The following is a 23,096-nucleotide window of genomic DNA, read 5'->3' as shown; positions in this document are numbered from 1 at the left end:
GGGATGAAGTCAAAGTGAAAACACAAGTGTTTTTAAATACAATACTATACAAACTACCATAGTATTATGTGATAGTGAGTTAAATACAGCTGATATCATTCATTACCGCTAAGTGTACACAATATACTGATTTTATCAATCATATTTTAATTTACTAAAATATATATAGCCTACATATATATATATATATAGATATATTTCTGTCATATTTTCGGTGTCTCATCATCACAGGATGTCAGTTGTGTTGTCTGCCGTCAGGCCACATGTGATTTCATTTGTGATCACCACCATGACTTGATCATGGTCACTAGCACCATCCAGTGGCTTTTGAAGAATAACAGCATTTACATTTTTTGATCGTCTGAAACGTGTAAATACATGATTATCATGTTCATTCTAATGACCTTTTATTATCATAATATTTTTTTGTTCAGTGGCCATTATTGTGTTATTTGCTTTGACTTTTTTTTTCCATTTTAATGTTTTTATAGGTGTGAACTGTTTGGGGGGATAAAATCTGTAACATATCAGTTAGTTGCCCATTATCTACAACAACGTTCTGTCAGCAGCTAACATTCCAACTCAGTGTATTTGTTGAAAAAACTGCAATCTTAAGGTAAAAATCCAGACACAAACTAAAGGGGCCGACTGTGTAAAATGAAGTGTAATATATTTGTGTTTTGCAGAACAACATTGTGAAGCACAGCTGGGTTTCAAGCGTATGCATAGACTGGGGTCAACAAGGTCTGACAAAAAGGTGGAACTCCAGCGAGCCAGCTTTGTGGAGAGAAAAAAAGGCCTTATTTTCAGTGGCTTTTTAATAGTCAGATGCCCTTGGGCACATGAACTCTATTCATCATGTTTAAGAACATGAACATTTAGTTCAAAGGGAATACATGTAACATATTCAAAAACTGGAGTTAAGATATTTCTGCTCTGAACTATGGAGAGACGCCATATGAAACTGAACATCAGGTATGTAGAGGAGATACTGAGGAGGATCTTGTATGGAAAACCAAGTGGGGAAAGGCTGAGTTAACACCGGTACAAAAGGTCAGATTGTTACCTCTTCATGACAGATTTCATCTTGCGGCTGTCCGCACAGGAGGGAAACATTGAGACATTGATTTTACACATTGATTTTTTTCAGAAATGTGTGCGTTTAAAAATCCAACCTCTTGTATCGGTGTAAAGCCAGACCTAGACGACATGCAGGCCTCAAAGTTGTGTATCTATTAATTTCGGACAGCCTTAATGAACCAAATTAGAGAAGGAGTGCGGTTAAATAACAGAGTGGATGTTTTGTATGTTTTCAAATGATGATGTCAGATGTGAGGAAAACAAAGGGAAGAGCTGTGTGAGATTTGAGGATAAAAAGCCTAAAACATCACGTCAACAATTCAGTAGGTTTCAGAACAAAACATGAACCCAAAGGTCATGACAGTGTCTCTTTCATACAACGTGATCATCAACATGTCTGATCAACTCAAACGCAGAATACAAGATTCAGTTTAACTGATGAAACGTGCACAAGGAGACGATCGGTTAAGAAATGTAAGTTACTGCGTTACTTTGCCCAAAATTTGATCCTTGCCATGTTCTGAGTCTGCAGTTACCGGCAAGACAGACTGTTTGTCAGTGGAGTAGACTGTAAAAGGGAGTTTTCAAACGAGGAGAGCAAACGTTTGGCCTCCAGAAGGTGATCCTTCGTGATGTGAAAATGAAGAAAGTAGTGTTAAGATATCAAAGTATGTAAAAAATATTTTGTATCCACAATATGTACAGTTGTGTACTGTCAGCTATATTTGGCAAATTTGAGAATATAAAAAAGAGCAGTACAGTTAGATACTAGTTTGTATGTTTCAAGTTTTTTTTTTTTTAATTTAAGTTTCTTTCCTTTTTTGTAAAAGCGGTGTCGACTATGCAAACTTGGCATTGGTTATCATGATAGAAGTCTATAACTAGAGCTGTGCTTGTAAGTGCATTTTTTATTTTACTATCAGGGGTGATTTGATTTGATTAGTGCGGGGTAGTGTTGGTCCATTTTTGCTAATTCTGGCACGCTTCATGAATCTTGCTCAATCTTGCTGAATGCTCGCCTCTCTATCTCCTCTAATTGTTTTCTGTACAAAGTGTAAGAAAGAATTTTTAAGACAATTAATAAATTATATTTATAAGCAACGCTGAACATGTGCAGTGCCTCTGGTGGCTTCTTTATACAGAACTGATTCAGGAAATGGTTTAAACTTGTATTTCTCTCATGTTGTTGATACAAAATGCAATTTGTAAACCATGAATATATACATTTGATTTGCAATGCTGTGATTGTATACCTTTTTTCCCCGTGCAATTCATATTTACAGGTTCCAGACTCAATGGGTAGCTGGATAAAGTCGCCTGAAGGGAAGGAAATTGGAACAGAAAATCCTTACGGTGTCACTGTTTAACATGCTGAGTGCTCAGCAGCACCAGTGGGTCGCAATGAGGCATGCAGCTTTTTTTTCTAACAAAGAAAATATGGAGAGCATGCCTTAACAGTATGAGGCACCACCTAGGGACTACTTAACATGCACCTCAGTCGGCCACCACAAACTGTGCATCAGCCATGTGGATGAGTGAAACACTTTATTAGGGGAATGTTCAACCTTTTTACTGAATTAAAAACACCACTTTCTCACAGACAACTACAGTAGGTACAGATTAAATAAGGCACAACACCCAAGAGGAAAGAAAGGGCATGTATAACACAACAAATCCGTCACACACTCAGCAGTGACAGAGCATCCCATTATTTCAGCTGGTAGAGATATAAAGAGAAATGAACTTAGTGACCTGAAGGAAAGTTAAGGGTTTTACAAATGGGACTAAGGAAAGCTAAAAACGAATGGATATGTGATGGCGGGCCGCTGTGGAAGACCTAACAGCTTGCTAACTGTGATGATGAAAGGTGTCCAGATTTACCTTGAGAACCATTTCATACTGCAGCAGTGAGGCTGTTAAAGCTTCCTAATACTCGCTACCATGTGAGAATTTGAATCAGTGGAGAAACTCACCTGACAGAAGCCGGATGATGGATTTTTTAATGACTTGGGTGCCATTTGATTTCAGTGTGACAGATGCAAATGGTGAATCAGCTCAACATGGACTTTAATTTACATGTATGAGGCAGCCTGGTGGTCGGGGAGAAAGTGACTGTGTGATGTCCACTGGGTAATAACGGTGATAGTTTGGGGATGGCTGGGGGGTGTTTTCTAGGACCAGTTGCTATTTCAACAATACTGTGTGTGTGTGTGTGTGTTAAATATTTTAAGTGAAGGCTCCTGGTCCAGCTGCCTAACACACACACACACACACACACACACGTATCCATTATTAGCCTTGTTATGGTGGCAACTCTGTGTCATGAGAGTGTCTGAATGATAGCAGTCCCCAGTGACAAATGACTTGTGGTACCCCTAAACTAACACAGGCACAATTCCACACTTTATAATAGATCACTACATCATCAAGCAAGAAGTCACCACAACAGCTAGTGTACAACATTTTCTGATTGCCTGTAATTGCCACAGAGCACCTACGGGTGGCACCATTCTGCTTCAATCGCTCCGTTACTGTAAAGCCCCTTCTCCTCACGCAGGGCAAGGAAACACAGAGGCGTGTAGAGCCTCAATCCAGGATTCATTTGGACATATAAACTTTATTTTTCACAAAGACTCTCGAAGAGTTTGAGTTTTACATCGAAAAATGCGCTTTTGAAACTTTCATATCCCATCACAACTCAAAAATACAGGTGTACGGTTTCTTCAGTGTCAACAAAACTTTTAAAGCCTCAGAAGTAAACTTTCTGTCTGCCACATGGTGTCAGTCATCGTAACCAAAAGCAGTCAATTTAAGAGTGACAAACGTGTGTTCAATCCAATTACAACATAAAGGCAGTAGTGGGTTGACAGTGTTTTGAAAGGAGGTGTCATGCTGCAATAACAGATTGCCTTAAAGCACGTCCTTTTTCGTTCTATCAATCGGACCTTCATTTACAGGTAGGGAAGCTTTCACAGAAAGCAGTGATATAATATTCCACTCACTGGTCAGTAGCTTGTTTGCGTATTTCTGCAGCTACAGTGCCAAGTTAAACTCAATCTCTTTCTCCAGGGCTTTTGGAGCATGTGAACAGGAACCTGGTTTAAGAGTCCTCTCACTAGTCTGAAATGAATGTCTCATCTTCTCTGATTGACAGAACAGGGTCACACGGGACCAGATTGTCTTGATTCATTTTAGTTTTAACCCCTGCAGTCCTGTAATAAACTTTTTCAAGGGGGACTTGGATTGTAGAGGTTCGAAGTTCTCAAAGTTCTTGTGATCCTGCGATCTCCGAGTGACGATCTCGCTTCCTGTCCCAACTCCTTTTCCCAGGAAAAAAGGATTGTGTGGCCCGGACCAGAGCCAGTGTGATTGTTAGTGCCCTTTCTATGTGTGTAAACACACACCTGGCAGTGCCAGCTCACAGCTTGATGTCCTGCGATTCTGACATCTTGGCAAGTGTCTTTTTGACCCGTAGGGCTGTGAGGCGGGAGGCCGGGTTGTGGGCCCAGCATTCTGTCATCAGCTTCCCCATCTGCCTCAAACACTGAGGAGATACAGATTTATGTTAGGAAGGTCATCAGTTGAAGTGTATTTGTACATGTGTGTATTAGTATATTTTGACGTATTTTACCTCATCGCTGGTCCATCGATTGGGAAAGGATGGTCGTAGTCTCTTGATGCAGACCACCTCTCTCATGTCTTCATATGAAGGGTCTGTAGGAACTAACTCATGGTACGGCAACTGGTACTCTTCAAGGATCCCTACAACAAATAAGATAGGGAGAAAACACAGTGTGTAAAGTGTTCAATTCCCTATTGCATAACAAAGACCAACACAGATAGCTTCATCAAGTGCAGATCGCCAAGGCTGCACTACCTTTATAACAGTAAATACTGAAAAGCTGTTGTGTCGTGGGTTGTGAAACAAATAACAGAAGAATCCTGAGTGAATATTCATTTTCAGTCTGGTATATTGATAATGATGAAGATGCTGATGACAGTTACAACTGATGGATAGTTAGCTTGCGTGGGAAGCTGCTGCAGTGCAGACATACAGTAACGTCATGGCGGCATCAGACTTCATTTCCAACTAAATCTCAGCCTGGCCTCAATCGAGCAGATCAATCAACCTTACAATTTATTTAAGTAACGTGAACACTCAGGTTCAGGCAAGGTCACAGAATATGTAATAGACATGCCTGTGAAACAAATGTGTCACAAGCTCGTCAAAATTATCATCGAAAAACATGTCTAATGGCATTGACATCTATCTATAGGATCTTGGTTTTTCTATCGGCCTTGATGTTATATGATGTCCCTGTATGTGCTGCTCTGGTCTATAGACATCCAAAAAGTATAGGTTCAATTCTTTGTGGCAATCTGGCTTTCAGAAGGTGTTTGTGTCAAAAAAAAACAAAACAGAGAAATAGATGAAAAGTAAATTTTACGGTATTTACCTCCTGAGACACAACGCCGAGCAATCTCCCAGAGAATGAGCCCAAAGCTGTACATGTCAGCCATGATGTACGACTGAAAATGACTTCTGTTCAGAGTCTCATCCAGAACCTCTGGAGGCATGTAGCGCTTTGTACCGACTCTAGTGTTGGGAGGGATGTCTACCTCATTGGTGTCACTGCGGAGATCAAAGTAACAATTTTGAATTAAAGATGAATGAGCTATGCACATTACTGAATCCTCTGAAATAATATAAGCTCAAAATACTTTGATTTGTGAACATTTCCAAGCCTTTACCAGAGCTTACATTTACCAAAACATGGATTCAAGTTGAGAATCAAAGAGGAATATTTCATCTAATCGTGCTTAATCACCTGATAAACTTGACTGCCAGCCCTAGGTCGGCTATACAGCAGGTCCCATTTCTTTTCACCAGTATGTTCTTACTCTTCAGATCCCTGTGGGCGATGGCAGGTTTGCCCTGGGTGCCAAAGATCTCTGTGTGGAGGTGACACAGGCCTGATACGGAGGAGTAGGCCAGTCGCAGCATGGCTTTATTGTCTAGAGTGGTTGATTTGAGGTAGTCGTACAAAGAGCCATTTTCATGGTAGTCGGTGATTAGGTAAAGTTGAGTCCAGGAGCCGGTTCCTTTAATATCAGCAGCTATAAAACCTGTAAAAGGAGGGAGGGTGCAGAGATGAGTCAAACAGGCAGGGTGTCTTCACTGTAAACTTCATTGTGAAGATGAATCAGATAGGCTTGATCACAGAGGTAGAGCAGAACAAGTTTTATTCCTTAGGGGATTTTTTTATTTGTTGTGAGCGAGTTCATTCAGTATTGCTGGGGGAAATTACTTTTGAATCTAATCTTGCAAAGCCTTTATTAATATAGATCATTTTAAGCTTTAACGTTTAACTTTCTCTTTAGGAAGCTGTTCTGCAGCTCATGCTTAACAAGTTAATTTTGGCAACTGTATCATTTGATGGATCTGACGACGTCAAAATCAAAGATCTTAGTGCTCAATGTAAAAAAAGAAAAAAAAGAAGTAGTATTGACTGTGGGGTGCAACATTATGCACTGCAGCATACAGTCTGTCTTCTGCTTTACTGGCAAGTGATCTTTTGCCCCACTACTTAATTACTATGCATCTTGTAGTGTTTAATTATGCAAGCCTCTGTTTGCAGTCTGTTGTTGTCTTCTTTATAATTTGTTGTGGTGTACGGTCTCTTGGCTATAATTGATCTGTTTTGGCAGTGAGTGCAGTGTGGTGCAGCATAGTTAACAACCGACACAGTCCCACTCCAACTACGGCAAGCGTTTATTGTCTGTTGTTTTAGTTCTACCTATCAGTCACCAATCAATACACCAGTTTATCCATTAGTCCATAAAATAGGATTGTTTTGGATTAGTGCTTCTAATCTTATGTTACAAACTGATTTATGATTTATGTCCCCTCATGGCATACTATTCTACATTTTCTGGCATACTGTGATTTTTTACATTACATTTTTATGACTATGATTTTTTGACATTTTTTCTGGCATATTATACTATTTTCTTTTTAATTTAATTTTTATGTCATACTACACTTTGACAATTTCATGGCATATTATGCTATGAGCTTTTCCTGATTTTTTTTTCTGATATACTATAGTATGACTTTTTTAATGACATTTTTAGTAAATACTAAACTACAATTTGAACATATTCAGATTTTTTATGGCATACTATACTATAATAAATATGACTTAAAATATGATTTTCTTGACATATTTCTGGCATACTATACAATTATATTTTTTATAAAAAAAATTTTTATGAGATACTACACTATGACATTTTCATGGCATATTATACTATGACCTGACATGACTTTTTACAACATTTTTACAGCACACTGTGGTACTACTTTTAATGACATACTATAATGCGCCAATTTTTTAAATTACACTTTTCTGGCATACTATACTATGACTTTTTACATTTAATTTCCACGACTTATTTAACTATGATTTTGTGAAAATTTTCTGGCATACTATACAATGATATTTTTATTAAATTGTAATGCCATGACACACTATAGTATGACTTTTATGACATTTTATCATTATTATTATTATTATTATTATTATTATTATTCATTTTTAAGACACACTATACTATAACTTTTTTAACAGCATGCTTTACTGTCTTTTTAAAAAAAAATTTAAAAAAAAATTCATAACATTTTTTATTACACTAAAATATATGTATGTATGCTTCGTAGTCAAGACAGAGCTTCTATCTGGTCCAACAAGCAGTAATTCTCCCTCCACTGAATCTAGATCTGGAACAACAGTGCAATCTCACTGAATGTGTTCACTGGAAATTAATTTTAATTAGTTCCAAATGCATATTACAAGAGCATAAAATTATTCTAAAACAATAAATGATTAAATACAATTTGACACTATTCCAGAGTGTAATGTGATTATGTCCCAAACAGGAAGGTACATACAGACAAAAAACAAAGACATAGAGACTAGAAATCAGTAACAAGAGGAGGGGCAGGATTGAAAGATGTAACACATGAGACATGACCATAGACAGACACCACTCTTACCCAGTATGTTCTCATGTCTCATCAGGACGGTCTGGTAAATCTCAGTCTCTCTGAACCAACTGGCCTCCTCAGTGGTGAAGAAAACTTTAACAGCCACTTTTTCTCCCCTCCATCTGCCCATCCACACCTCTCCATACCTCCCCTTGCCTATCTGCTTTACCATGTGGATCTGCTTGGCTATCGTTCGCTGCACCTGAGGAGGAGCAAAAGATGGAAAAGGGTTAGGTTAAATTTAGCCATTAGGTCAATGTGTGTTTTGCATTGTGTTTCAGCACATTCTCCTTGTGTTTTGGAAATGAAACTCCAAAGTATAGTTTAGTGAGCCTCAGATGGATATAGGACCTCTCAGGTTAAATCGGGAATAGTGTTTTCATTGTTTCATAAGATGCTTGAACCTAGAATTAAAAAAGAAACACTCTAATATTAAAATAAGAATCTAATTAACCACCAGTATCTCCTCATATACTTTCTATATAAAATAATTGAGGCAAAATCTAATGAAGTGAGATGCCTTGGCCAAAATGTGCACATATAAGGGATGCATGGAGCCTATTTTAATCAGGTGAGGTAACAGGTGTTTGGCTGCAATGTGAGTATCTCACCAATAGAGGGAGCCCTGAGCCTGAGCCTGAGCTTTGTGATTGCTCTATCAGGTCCCGCAGAGATTCTCCAGGGGGAATGTAGGTTTCATCCTGCTCCAGACCAATACTGTACCGGGGACGAGACTCTTGACGCTTATACCTGTAAAAACACAGAATGAAGTTACACAAAGGAACAAAAGTACCAGGACAAGAAGTGTGAGTGGATCTGGATCTGTGTGTGTGTGATGATTACCTGAAGTAGCAGAAGACAATAATGACAGCCAGTATAATGCTGCACACAGTGACTGAGATCAACAAGGCCATGTGGTGGATCTTTCCATCTACATAGACTGGAGAGGGGAGGATGACGAGGTAGGTATGAAGAGACATGAAAGAAAAAATAAGAAAAAAAATCACATACATTAGTCCTCCTGTTAATGATCCACAATCATGTGAAACAACTGGAACCATTATCGAGTCAAGAAACTTAAAGGGGATTTATGCGACATTCAGAGCATATCTATGACTGAGTCTGAGCACAGATTGTCTGCACATGGCTCTCAACATGGAGGTGATTGAGCCTGTAGCTAGCAGCTAAGAGTGCTAACAGCGCTGGGGGGGACTGGAGGGTGGGTGCTATGCTTCCACAAAAACACTGGTTACGCCACTGTTGGTGACAACCACAGTATCGGCAACAAACAACAAGCATGCACAGTCAGAACAGCTAACACAAAAAAGAGCAGAGAAACTTGTAGCGTAACTTGAGTCTCTGCTCAGGCTGTCATAACTCATCTATATCTCACCACAACAAACAGCTGCTTGCTGCTATAATGATGCGCTGCATGTTGTTTACAGCTCATTTAAGCTGAAAAAACATCAACAACAAAAACCCTCTAATACCCCTAATACGGAAGAAAAACAAGGCAAGAGACTAGAGAATATTATACCAAGAAATTAGTCATCCTTACAAGTCACTTGAAAGAACCGCTGTACAGTAAATCAAGTACAAGTCATATTTCACTCATCAATTTTTCATTTTCTTCTGGCACACACTCTTTTCCCTCAAGGCCCCAGTCAACAGCGAGAGGAAGCCCTCAGCCTAGTCGATGAATTCTCTTCCTGATCCCCTATGATAGGGTTTCAGATTGATGACTGCCCCCGGTGTCTGCTGGGGCTTGTGATTTCCCTGGGAATCTAGACTTACTGTCTCTCAAATACACAAAGAGACTGTCACACTCACACATGGAGTATAGTGTTGTACACAGCGGAGACCTCAGTATTCTCTCAACACCCAGCAGCTTCGGCGAGCTCCAGGACAGTTTGACAGTAACTCCCGCCGACTCCCCCACTTAAGCCGTCTTTGACTCTCTGACAATGTCATGATATCTCTATCTCTGAATCCTGTGTGCTGTAACACCATCAGTCACAGTTCTTGGCCCCGTCCATATCATTGTCACCGCCACGCTGTCACTGTCACCTGCCATCTGGAGAACAAGTGGCTCTTAAAAATATTTCTTGTGTTTCATGGGCGAGAAGGAGTTGCGGAGGGATGAGAGCAGAGAGATAAACTTACGGGGTGGTTTGAGCGGTGGCAGTGTAGGATGAAGGTTTTTGTTACAGTAATCTTGGTCTGTGCAGCACTCCAACGATCTCCGTTGGCGTGAGTTCCCTGTGTCCTGGAAGACAGAAAAGTCATTTTTTTATTTTCTCTTTTTTCCTTTTTATAATTTCTGTGTTCAGCAGTTGATTAAGTAAGCGCTTAATCAATTAAGTGATAAGCTGATCTGCGTAGATAGTCAACAATTTTAAGATGAATAATTTAAAAGAAAATTCACCCTATTAAATGTGAGCATGTGCTTCTTTTCTCCGTTTGGTGACATGGTTTACTGAAAATCTTTGGATTTTAAATGGTTGGTCATACAAAATGGATTTAAGGATGATATCCTTGTCTCTGGGTTTTCTAATCTAATCCTTTTTAATGATACAATTAAAAAGTTAATTAATCTAATCTTTTTTAATTATTTAATTCAAACGTTAATTAGTCTTATTTTTTATAGTCTAAACAAATTATCAGTTAATCAATTGCAAGCTTAATAAACAACAAAAATAATCATAAATTTAAGCTGGATGCCGGCAGACGCGTCTCTCCTTTTACTGTGAAAGTCAGACCCTGCACGCAGGAGTGAGATGGTATTTCCTTCACAGAGTGTGGGTGCTAGAATGACCTATTTCAGATTTTTGTACAACTTTGTGTGTCGACTATGTGGCGCTGGAGAACACACTAATTATACATCATGTTGCTATAAATCAACTGCAGACCCCACCATGCAAATATCAGGTAAATCAAAAGATAATTGTCTGGCAAATCTTACTTCCTATTGCACGTAGGCGGCACAATCACCATGACACCTAATGTGCATGTAGTTAGCTTCAGGCCTGGAGCCTCATACAGTAGAATGTGAAGTTTAGGGCAGATTGTATTGTATTCTGGAGTTACAAACCACTTCCTGCTTGGTGGCGAAACATTGACATTTGACACCTCGCCACAGCCACATGGTTCTATGAAAACTCAAGCTTTTAGCAACTTTTGATGTCCAAGGTCTTAAGATGGTAGAGACAAAATTTAAAGTCAATCAGATCAAATCTGTAGGAGAAGTTCATTAAAGTACGACCCCTGGAAATGGCCAACAATGCACAAAAATTGCACAGTAAATTCAAAATGGCTGACTTCCTGTTGGGTTTATCATAAGGCTCCAAAAGACTCTTTTGTGTGTCTTAGGGTGTTGCATGTGCCTACCAAGTTTCGTACATGTCGGTGAAACCACCTTCAGGGGTGCTTCGTCAAAATTTTGTCGAGGGCCTTACTGAGCCAATTTTTGGGCACCCAGGCATGAGACCCCAAAAGTATCAAAAGTTTCACCATATGTCATATGTATGCAAAGTTTCATGAGTTTTTAAAATAATGTTAAGCCCCTCAAAAATGTGATGCATTTGGAGGAAGAAGAATGAGAATAAAGAACCCTTGGATTTCAATAGAGTTCTCACACCATGTGGTGCTCAGGCCCTAATTACAGCCCCAATTAAATTTTGTCACAAGTAAGTTGTTATTAAGTGGTGCTTTATTCACTTACCCTCCTGTGATTCTTTCCACCTAAATTAAGTTGTTAAGATTAAGATCTGAGATAGCAAAAGAAAATGGTTGCCACAGGGAGCACTTATGTGGATTGTAATGCTGCGGCCATCTACTCACCCTGCACTGAAATTCTGATCCGACCAGCCCGAGGCAACCTGCAGTCTGGACTGGTACCCCTCCCTCCTCCTCCACCATGGTAAAACAGTAGCCATCCGTCCTGGAAAAAAGGACAGTAAGTAAAGCAAGCACTGACATAATGTTAAAGATGATGTATAACTGTCAGCATCGCCTGTGAGGGCAAAATCACAAGTGCAAGTACTGTTTGTGTTCAAATGCCAACTCAACCTATATGAACATTATCATTATCACATTACCCATCACCCACCTAATGTGGGGAAACTGTTAGCAATGGTGGGGGAAAAAAGTTAATTTCAGACCCTGGCTGGCAGCAGTGTAATATTGTGAGTGTATGTGTGAATGTCAGTGCTTGTGTGTGAGCAAGTGAATGTTTAATTGATATTTTTTCACATTCACATTTGTTATTTGTTTGTTTCTCCACTCCTTACAGTACCTGCATGTATTATTGGTTGAATCTTCTGGGCAGTGGTGATAACAGTGACACCACAGTAGTCTTTGGGAGGATAAAGCAGGAGCTGTGCTGCCACTAGTCTCCTTCCCACTCTCCACTGCCTCCTTGCTGGATGCTCTCAGCAGCATACTGTCCAATATATTGCCTATAAAACAGGCAAAATGAGAAAATAGGAGAAATTTAGTTGGGAGAGAGACAGGAAAAACAAGTTGAAGTCACATGCATGAATCATAGATTCATAATACATTTTTACGGAGGAAAAAAGCACCAACACTGCCAGGGTCAGGGACTGCATTATTAGTGCCATTAAATGTTTGGACTCATGCTACTAGAGGGTGTTTAGACTGGAGAAAATAGAAAAAAGATCTGCAAGTGTTGCAGTAACACAGCCAGACTTAGAGGTTTTATTATCTGTAGCTTACTGAGTGGGGAATAAGTTTCAGAAAAATGTTTTATGTCATAAAGAGCAAGGAGATGTATCATGTGTTTAATATTCAGTGAAACATGCCAGAACATATCAAAAAAGAAAAGCCTGTGAGCGAGTTCAGGCAGACGTTTCAAGGTGCACTGCTTTGATATACTCTACTAGATAGTCATATCTCAAACGGCGATCTGACCCCACTCTGTTGCCTCACTGATGAGCTGCTCATTTCATTTCATGAGCAAGCTTATAACATAGAAACATGTTTATTGTGTCGTTTTATTTTTAAGTGTAAAATAATTGTGTTCTGGCGGTCTTGCGGTGCATTATGGAGGTTTATCACTGCAGTTCATGCCATTTTATTAGTGTGATTCTGCCATTGCCTCTGCTGCTCATAGTTTATTTCATGGGCCCAGCCTCGGCCTCAGCATCCACCTGTAGGTTTGTAAGTTCCCCTGGGGGAGAAGTTTAATATCATTACTCCCCCAGTTTCTGATGTGCTGGTGTACGCTTGCAGGGAGTGACGAGGTCAGGGCCAAGACGGAAACTATAAACTCTGTGCATACTTTGTATTCACATGATAAATCCAATCCACATCAGCCGGCTGACTGAGCTGAAATCGTATTTGCAATGTGACCACTCAACCTGCTAAAACGTGAATATATAAAAATAAGAAGCACCAGAGAAAATGTGAGGAACACATACACATAACATTTGTTAAAAAAAAAAAAAAAAAGAACCTGATACTGTGTCACAGCAGATTTTTTGGGTTTTTTTTTTTTTTTTTGCTCTTTCAACTGATACAGCTCCTAAGACCTAGAACAAAGCTGTTGTATTCCCTACTTATCCTGTTTCAAAAGGGCACCTGTTTGTCACTTGAGGGAAAAAAAGCTCACGGAAGTGTCTTTCCTTCACGTCTTTTAAGATTTTCATTCATTCCAGCATGATCATTGAGACCAGATGTTTAACAGCTGCAAGCGGAGATGGTCCAAAATAAGCATGAGTCCTTCCTCTCTGAAATAAACTACTAGCAGATACAAAATCTGCTCCCCTACTCCTCTTTCAGCCTCTAGTTCTCGGGTTCAGGTTGTTTTTGCAAGCAGATGCACATTTCAAAGAAAGAGAATCAATAAACACACACAGTTTGTGTGAAAGGGCACAGTCAGAACGTATGAACCAATTATGTGCTTTTATTTCTCTCTGCAAACGTTAACAGCCTTATAGTAAAAAAGTGACACGCAGTAAAGCATAAGTGATTGAGGTAACAACAAAAACTGCAAATGCAGTTTCCTATAACTCAGAAACTACTGTACATTTTTCAAGTCAGGTACAAAAAAAATAGACTTAATCTCTCGCTCCTGCAGAATTGGATGTGTGATATACGGTCAAAATTACATAAAAGCCGATGTTGGCTGTGCTCTGGAGAACTACTGGCAACTTCTACGTGTTGGGGGATGTAAAGCTGGCTGAAGTGCAACAATAGTTTTGTGGGTTTTCAGCAGCAGCCTTCATGAGAAATGTGTGAAGCATAAAAGACACACAGTAGTGGGCTCGCCCTGGCTAAAAACCCTTTATGACTAATGGGATCCAGTGCTAGTGTGACAGCATGGCAACTTTCAAAAAGTCTAAAAACTCTGGTATTTTCTAATCCTTTTTATTGCCCTTCTTTTCACACTCTATTCTCGAATCTTAGCTTGTGTAGTCAATCACAGCGACAGCTTTAATGTCTGAGCACTGGTCTGCTGCATGATAGTTAAATTTAGGGCCTGCAATATGAAGAAAATCAAACTATATTTTTGATATTTTGGACCAAATATCTCGGTAAAGACATTGTGACAATATTGAAATGTTGCCTACCGGTGCTTTACACAATGACATTTTTGATAAATAATCATCAAGTTCACATTTGTAGGAAATTTTGTCATAATTAGCAGATGAATTTATTGATTAATGGCCAAACAATGTTTTGTAAGGTCACAGTGACCTTTATCTTTGACCTTAGGCTACCAAATTCTAATCAGTTAACCCATGAGTCCAAGTGGACATTTGTGCCAAATATGAGGAAATTCACCCTCAAGGCCTTCTTGAGTTATTGTATTCACAAAATGAGACCGACATAACGTCTCACTGACCTTGACCTTTAGCCACCAAATTCTAATCACTTCATCCTTGGGTTCAAACAGATGTCGGTGCCAAATTTGAAGAAATTCTCTCAAGTTGTTCTTGAGATACCGACTTTGACCCCTGACTCAAGGATGAACTGTTTAGATTTTGGTGGTCAAAGTGAGTGTTTGTGCCAAATTTGAGGACATTTTCCCAAGGAGTTCTTGAGACACCGCTTTAACAACAATGTGACAGATGAGCTCACAGTGGCCATAAAGGAGTACTTCATCATTTCAAAATTCAGACACCTTATTTTTTTGGTCTAAGACAGTCCAAATATTTTAGTAAAAATGAACAACTCTCTCCCAAACCCAAAAACTAGAGTGCTCCAGCTCATATTTGTGATGTCATGGGGTATAAGGCCTGGAGCTGCTCCACAGACAATGAATTGGGAAAAAATGTTCTAGATGACACTGAGAGCAGCCAGGGGAATTGTATAGAACACTACAGTGGAGTAAAGCTCATTTGGGTATAAAAAAGAAAACATTCTGTGGGTCCATGAAATCCGTCTCTTATTTAGTGTCTATGGAGCAGCATCAGACTTTATACCCTACGACACTGCAATCTTGAGACCTGGTTTCTGGCTTTGAGAGAATGAAGCTCATGGTTACAAATACTGACTGAACTTTTCTTGGCCATGGAAATAACACACATGGAAATAACACATTTGTAATCTTAATTTAAGTGGTGTTCCCCTTTAACCTTAAGAATGAGACAGATGCAAGGTCACAGTGACCGTGACCTTTGACCACCAAAATCCAATTAGTTCAACCTTGGGTCCAAGTGAATAATTTGTGTCAAATTTGAAAAACTCCTTCAATGTATTTTTGAGATGTCTTGTTGACAATAATAAGACAGAGAAGGGCACAGGGACCTTTGACCTATGACCACCAGAAATGATTATTTAATCAATTGTGCCAAATTTGAAGATATTCCTTTCAAGGTATTCTTGAGATATTTCATTCAGGAGATTTTTTTTTTCTTTTTTTAGTTCAAGCAAGTATTATCGTTATCACAATATTCAACCGTGTTATTACGTACTGCATATTTTCAGTGTGGCTAATGAAACTGAATCTATAGTGACGAAGGCTAATAGTGTCTTCACTGGATAAAAAGGTATTCTACAGAGAGCTTCACCTCTGAAAAACAAATTGGATTCGATGGGAACTTGGAAATGTGCAGTATATTTTCAGGGTGGTTATGTGCTGTCAGTCAAACGTCAGATAATGGGTGGTATCTTCTCTTTCATCTGAGCTCAGCTGTCTTTCACAAAACATCAAAGAACTTCCTCTGGGGATAAATGCTTAAAGCTCCCTAATGGACTGAAACAAATACAGACACAAACACACACACATACACACACACACATTACTACACACAAAAGCTAAAAAATGTATGCACATACACATGTGCTTCGCAAATGTCTCTTCCTCTCTTGATTTATTTCAGTCACTAATAAGCGCTTTGTTGTCAACATGCTGCACTTGTATTGTTTGACGTTCATGAATCTGTATTCACAAAAAGGTAGCACAACTTTAAGCACGTTGACTTCACTGACTGCGGCTCAAAGAGAGGAAAGTTACAGCTAATGCTATTAGAAAGATAAAATACTTTAGTGTGCCAATTATATTCTGATCTCAGGCTTTGATTTTTCTCCTTTGTGTTGCGATCAAGAAGCGAGTGTTCAATGCATAGGGTGGTGCTCAGTCATCTCATTCATTCTGACTGTGATAAATGTGAGCATGCACCAGCAATTGGTTTTCTAACCCACAGCTTTCATTGCTAGTACAAAGTCCCATTTTGTTTGCCTTTCATTCATCAATAAGGATGTGTGTGTCATATTAAAAGGATACAGCATGCCTCATGTAAAGCAGTCCGTCCTCATCTTAACAAAAACACAATCGCTGTACCGCTGCTTCATAGTACGCTGTTTCCTAAGTCCAATACAAAAATAACTTTGGCAGATATTTTCAAAGGAGCATAGTCATTTGTCATCAAGCACTTCCCTTTCTAAATGCCCCTCTTGTACACACTGATAATGTGTTGACAATACTGCAAGAGAGGGACAGTGGGGTTTAAAGGGGTCACATTAACAATTGACCGATTTGAGAGAAAGGGAGCGAGGAAGAGTAGGAGGGGGAGAAGAAAGGGGGATTAACAAACGAGAAGTGACAGAGCTGCGGGGAACTGGTGGGCAGTTTAGCAGCACACAGAGGGGACAGAGCAGAGGCCACTGGCCTTTTCCACCCTTTCTCTCACTCCGTCCCCCTCCCTCCCATCACTTACTCCATCCTGCTCCCCAATGCTCACTCACTTTGTGTCTCGCCCGATGCCAACCTCTCTCCCCCTTTTTCTTTTGTCTTATATCTCTTACTTTAGCCTTTCTCTGCCTCTCTCCTGCATATAGCCCCACTTCTTAAACCTTCTCTTTTTTTCTCTGCCTCTTTCTTCTCAAATCTCCCACACAGCCTCCCTATCTTCTTATACCCCACCTCTTTTTCTCTTCTCATCTTCCCCTTTCTTTGGCCTGTCCTCCCTATGTGAGTCCGCTGGATAGTCATGTGAGGTGCTGCTGTGCTGTTGACAAAACACAAAGCCTTTCACATCCATCCTGCACCTGGGATCTCTGGCTACTGCTCGATGTGTGTGGGTGTGGGTGTGTGAGTGAGAGAAAGACAGTGGGAGAGAGATAAAAAGCCACAGCCGAGCAGAATATTGTTTAATTCATTAATGCTCTTTGCATGAAAGCTAATAGCTGAGGTGTCCAACCTGATACTTATTAGATTAGAGATTACAGGATTACAGGAATCCACGTAACAAATGCATATGACTTTCAATCAATTTCAATTTAATTTCCTTTGCTGTGAGCTTTTATTATATTGTCTGTGCATCTGTGATTGTTGTTGGCGGGGTAGCACAGGTGCACTTTGTGTAGGTTTAGGGGGCTAACTGAACCCCCTTGCGGCCGTAGACAAAATGAATATATGGGATTAACAAAGCCTCTGTTGCACACATTACCTTTCCTCAATTTTTTATTTATCTATTCATCTATTTTTTTAATTTTTTGTGAGTCCCAGGTCCCATTTATACGACAACGATTTCAACTGAAAACGGTAAATTTTAGTTGTGTTTTAGCTGATCGTTTACAGGATAGCGGCGTTTCGGGTGCCTGAAAACGCAACGTTTTGAAAACGGGTTCCAGAGTGCAATTTTTTGGAAACAGCACCGTCTCCGTTGTCATGTAAACTTGCAATATGCAGTTCCTCTGTAAACAGAGACTTATCACACATGTGCATTACGGTTCCAGTCACTAGGCATGCATGAGAAAGTCGACCGTCACAACAACAATGGCGGACTCCTGAGCTCTGCTTGTGCTGCTCACCCTATTGAATTTAGCAACGCTTCTCCAGCAAAGTGTAGATTTACTGTATCAACTCCACCTCGTCGTCTGTCCAGACAAACGTTGGTGCGGTTGTCATTTTATTTGTTTATACATCCCCGCTCTGTAGAAGGAAGCGTAAGCGTCACACCGCCAACTACTGGCCTGGCATGTATACTGCAGCGTTTTTGGTCATTTTTGTGGATCCGTGTGCACGGCCATTGTTATCAAAACGTTGTTGCCTAAACGCGGAACTTTTTTCAAAATGAAAATAAGAAACGATTCTGTTTTCAGTGGATTGTTTTCATGTAAACATGGCCCCAATCTTTAAAGTACAATCCTTCTTTCTATATGTTGAAATACATCATCATCACCTATCTCCTTTGAAAATGTCAGGCATGTGAACAAGTCATTTAAGGTAATCCATCTTTCTCTTTCTGTCTCATATTCTTAAGCCAGTATCATACTACATTACAGGTTTTTGCTCTTGACTCTCTCTTTTTGTGTCATCTTTGTCTTTTACCTCTGAATACAGTTATAATATGGTTATAAGGTAATGGCTGTTTTTCTCATGAGCCTGTCCCATCTGTCTGTGGAGGGGAGAGTGACCAAGGTCAAATATTCTGCTGTTTTAGAAAACAGGAAGGCTCTGACCCTGCATGGTCTTTAAATCTTATCTTCAAGAAAAAAGGGGCAAAATGTTTGTTTTTTTTTATCTTGGTGTAAAATTTCACACACACAGATTCTGTCTGAGGAGAAAGCATATGAATTATCATAATCTGCTTTATAGAGAGATAGGCAGCTTTTTATAATATAATGTATGCTCTGATGGTTTGAGAGGGGATTGGTAATGCAGTTAAAGGAATATGAGGTATAAGAAAACAATGCCTCTGTGGTCTGGTCCTGGCTGTTAGGTGCAACCCCTGTAAAAACCTGCACTGACCAATGGGGCTCCAGTCCAAACCCCACTAAGTACCACCAACGTCAAAACATGCTGCAAGCCAAACGATTCGCGCTCTGAAACTGGCCCAAATTTCCAGGCACTTCACTGACACCATAATTGTTTCAAGCTCTTTCACTAAAATGGCCTTTCAGATGCCAGTGTGAGCTTTCAGGTCTCCCCTATAGGCTTTTTTCAGGCTTGATGGCAGGATATAGGGGCCACTGTAAACACACAATTAACAACCGTGGCCCCACAAACCCCCAAAAGCTAAAAGGCCTCTTTTAAACAGACGCCGCTTTGTACAAACTGAAACACAAAAAGAAAAGAAGAGGACAGATATTTAGATAGACGGAGGGGATGGAAGTGAGGGAGAGGGATATTGTGCATGAGATAGCGAGATGAAGATAAGAGATTTTAGAGGTAGATAGACAGACGGACGGGGGGGGAAACAGAAAGAGAGAGAACATATTCATTAGTTATCCCGGCCATGTCAAACAAGGCCTACCAGAAAAGCCCTTTCACCGAGCCCGTGTAAACACTACCCGCCTCCCCCTTCCACTTAAGACACACTCATTTGACAACACAGCTCCCTTCCTGCCCCCTTCTTCCCTCTAAGTAGTAGTTCATCTTGCTGGTGTTTGACAGTGCCGTCGGTACAGCGAAAGACACATGGAAGGTGAAAGGTTTTTGCTCCTGCTCTCTCCCTCTCCCTCTTTCGCTCGACTTCCATGTACTTTCAGTGCCTGGTCTTATCTCCGTGTTCTTCTTCCTGTCAATGTTGAGATGAACCGAGCCATCCCACATGTGCAGGAATGTCTTAATGAACCCCACTTTGTGATCTGGCAGCTGGATGCTGGGAAGCTGAGGTCGTCTCTCCGGCTGTTTTGGCTAAACTTACTTTGAAAATCAAACATGTTTTGCCTTTGAGTCCTGTGACAAAGCTCGCTCTTTTACTACTGTATTACTTCTAATATGAGACGAGAAAGGGTCAGACAGATTCCCTTTCACCTCTGGTCTTACAGAAGTTGGATTAAAAGGTCGCAATCATTGATGCTAGTATCAAAGCAAGAAAATGGTTCCTTACGCTCTCAGTCTCATGCTCAAAGGTACATAATGTTATGGTTTCTGTTGTATATATTGAGGGCAGGAGGACGTTATGCATCATTACTCCTCCAACCCCTTTTCCTCGTTCAACTTTCAAAAGAAGCAAACCCTGCTGTTTCTCTCTCCTTCAGACTTTTTTACAGCTCTTTGCGTCTCTCTTCTCCAACACTTTAACACCTCTTAATTCATCCACGCTCCTAAAACTCACAGATACATTCTGAATGAAGGTAGTACTTCAAGCACAAGTAGATATATAAGGACTTTAGAAACTATTTTTTAACGTACAGAGTAATGTGGCAGTTTAATTTGCCATTTTAATTTTATTATGATTCAATTGGTGGTGCGGTGGTGCAGTGGTTGGCATTGTTGCCTCACAGCAAGAGGTTTCTTGGTTTCAATCTGGGGTGGGCGGCTCGAGCCCAGGGTGGGGGGGCATGTTCTCCCAGTGTAAGCGTGGGTTTTCTCCGAGTACTCCGGCTTCCTCCCACGGTCCAAAGACATGCAGGTTAATTGATGACTCTAAATTGGCCGTAGGTGTGAATGAGAGTGTGAATGGTTGTCTGTCTCTACGTGTTAGCCCTGCGATAGTCTGGCGACCTGTCCAGGGTGTACCCTGCCTCCAGGCTCCAGCCCCCCTGGACCCGTAACAGGATAAGCAGTTGCAGGAAATGAATGAATGATCAATTAGTACTGTGAGAAAAAAATGGACAATTTATGTCTGCAAAAAGCTTCGAACCTATCCAGCAAGTTAGGCAACCAGGATTGCGACCGACCACCAAGTAGCCAGTCACAAAAGACACAAGTGATGTCATGTGGCTTAGACAGAATACAGCTTTCAAGACGTTTTCTTTAGCAAAAACAGCACAATTAAAGTAGTGAGAAGAGGGATGAGGGGAGCTGCTGGAGCTGCATTCAGCCCTTCTATCCTCCAACACAACAACATCATCAACAGCTCTTCAAACATTCCTTCATTATGTCACACTGATGAATGATGCAGTAATGAGCCAGTGCCAGTCTCTGGTTATACAGCTGTCATCTGCCAGCTTTATGCTGCGACCAGTTGGGTGTGTGCGTGCGTGTGAGGGCGTGCGTGCGTCCCCTTTCATGGGGTTGAGTGACAGGTACACAAGGATTCCGGAACTCTGAGATCATTCCAGAAGGCCCTCAGCGTCCCGTTTGCAATACAAGGAAATGATGAAACGGTCCTTTAAGGAGGTGTGAAAGAGCAAAGCAAAGAAAAGGACAGAGGATACCAGCTGGTCTCTTCATCAAAAGCTCCTTCTCATGGCCATCTGTGGGCTCCTACTCATCACAAAACAGCTTGTATTAATTCAAAGACACCGGGCATCCGGCTGGAGCAGAGAGCTGGCTGTGTAATTCTGATACCGCTGGTTCAAATCTGGCTTTATTCTGATTTGACTACATGCTGCCACTTAAATCTGACTTGTCATAAAGACAAAAATGAAAGCCACAGACACAAGAGTCGCGCAAATGAATACATGGAGAATGGAGATTTTGCTGCAGCTTGACTATTGTCACAACTTAATGAACAGCAGGGCCGCCCATATGGGGGGAAAGGATAAGGCTTTTTCAGGGCCCCATGGAGGCCAGCAATAATCATGTCCATCCTAAATATAAACAATTATAACTACATTTAATTTTTAACCAAAATAGTCACCATTACTTATAACAACAACTACAAATTGTATTTATTGTTGCTTAAGTCAAATCCAACCTAAATCCAAATCGGTACATCAAGGCACTTTATTCAAACGTAACAATGAGAATAGCTGGCTGATAAAAATATTTACTTCAAAGATCATATGTTCAAGTTAAACATAGCTGATACATCTCAACATATATGCAAAGAAGATGGAAAATATCCTCCTACACATCTTTTCAAACAATTCCTATGGAAGACAAATGAAGCTACAAGAAACACTGCTGATCTCCTACAGATCCCTTAAAGCAGCAGCTCTTTTTTATCATCAGACAGATGTGTATGTCACAAAGGAATGCTTTACCATAAGCAACGGCATCCAGAATAACGCAGCACGTACAGGGGCTTACACACTATTAACACATGAGCTTAAACCATACTCTATTGCAACACAAAATCCTCCACTTATGCTCAACACATGGCAATACACTTTAACAAAGGTGAAATATAATCTATAAAAATATTCAACATATTTAGTAGAAATGGAGAAGGAAAGTGCCCCACAAACACAGGTTGATTTGAAAGTACACATCCTTGTTTACACTCACCAAACTGATATAAAGCACAAAACTGGTGTCATGAAGCTCTCCAATTTCCACACACTCAACATCTGCATAAACCTCAGTGACAGATAACAAATGCACTGTTGATGGCCTTTTACCAATTAGTTCCATTGGTGGTTTCATGCCCACTGTCAGAAAGCCTGTTTTTCCCCTCTTGTAAATGTGCACAAACATGCTCTGCAACGATTTCCAAACAACATTATCCTGACCACAGATAAGGGATTAGATCCACAAATTTCAACATGTGGCTTCTAATGCAGCCCAGAATTATGTGTCTCACAAACAAGACAATACTAAACTAGAAGGGCACTCAGAGAGCGCAGACCTTCACCAAGGCTGATACTCCAGTCCTCTATGATATGC

The 23,096-nt window shown here is 40.2% G+C and overlaps 1 protein-coding gene across 1 annotated transcript in view; it reads right to left on the bottom strand.

The window, feature by feature from the left end:
- Positions 1–2,612: 2,612 nt before the first annotated feature.
- bmpr1ba (bone morphogenetic protein receptor, type IBa) overlaps positions 2,613–23,096 on the bottom strand; it is a 102,113-nt gene continuing 81,629 nt past the window's right edge. The window contains exons 4-13 of the mRNA XM_033620363.2: positions 12,423–12,585; positions 11,969–12,068; positions 10,292–10,394; positions 8,972–9,068; positions 8,740–8,878; positions 8,138–8,330; positions 5,910–6,207; positions 5,538–5,713; positions 4,712–4,842; positions 2,613–4,624 (exon numbers count right to left, since the gene is read on the bottom strand). Of these exons, the coding sequence (XP_033476254.1) occupies positions 4,499–4,624; positions 4,712–4,842; positions 5,538–5,713; positions 5,910–6,207; positions 8,138–8,330; positions 8,740–8,878; positions 8,972–9,068; positions 10,292–10,394; positions 11,969–12,068; positions 12,423–12,585 (1,526 nt within the window). The 3' untranslated portion in view covers positions 2,613–4,498. The remainder of the gene's footprint in view (positions 4,625–4,711; positions 4,843–5,537; positions 5,714–5,909; positions 6,208–8,137; positions 8,331–8,739; positions 8,879–8,971; positions 9,069–10,291; positions 10,395–11,968; positions 12,069–12,422; positions 12,586–23,096) is intronic.

The sequence above is a fragment of the Epinephelus lanceolatus genome, chromosome 9 (assembly GCF_041903045.1).
Source record: "Epinephelus lanceolatus isolate andai-2023 chromosome 9, ASM4190304v1, whole genome shotgun sequence".
Lineage (NCBI taxonomy): Eukaryota > Metazoa > Chordata > Actinopteri > Perciformes > Serranidae > Epinephelus > Epinephelus lanceolatus.
This window is presented reverse-complemented; position numbering and strand designations above follow the sequence as displayed.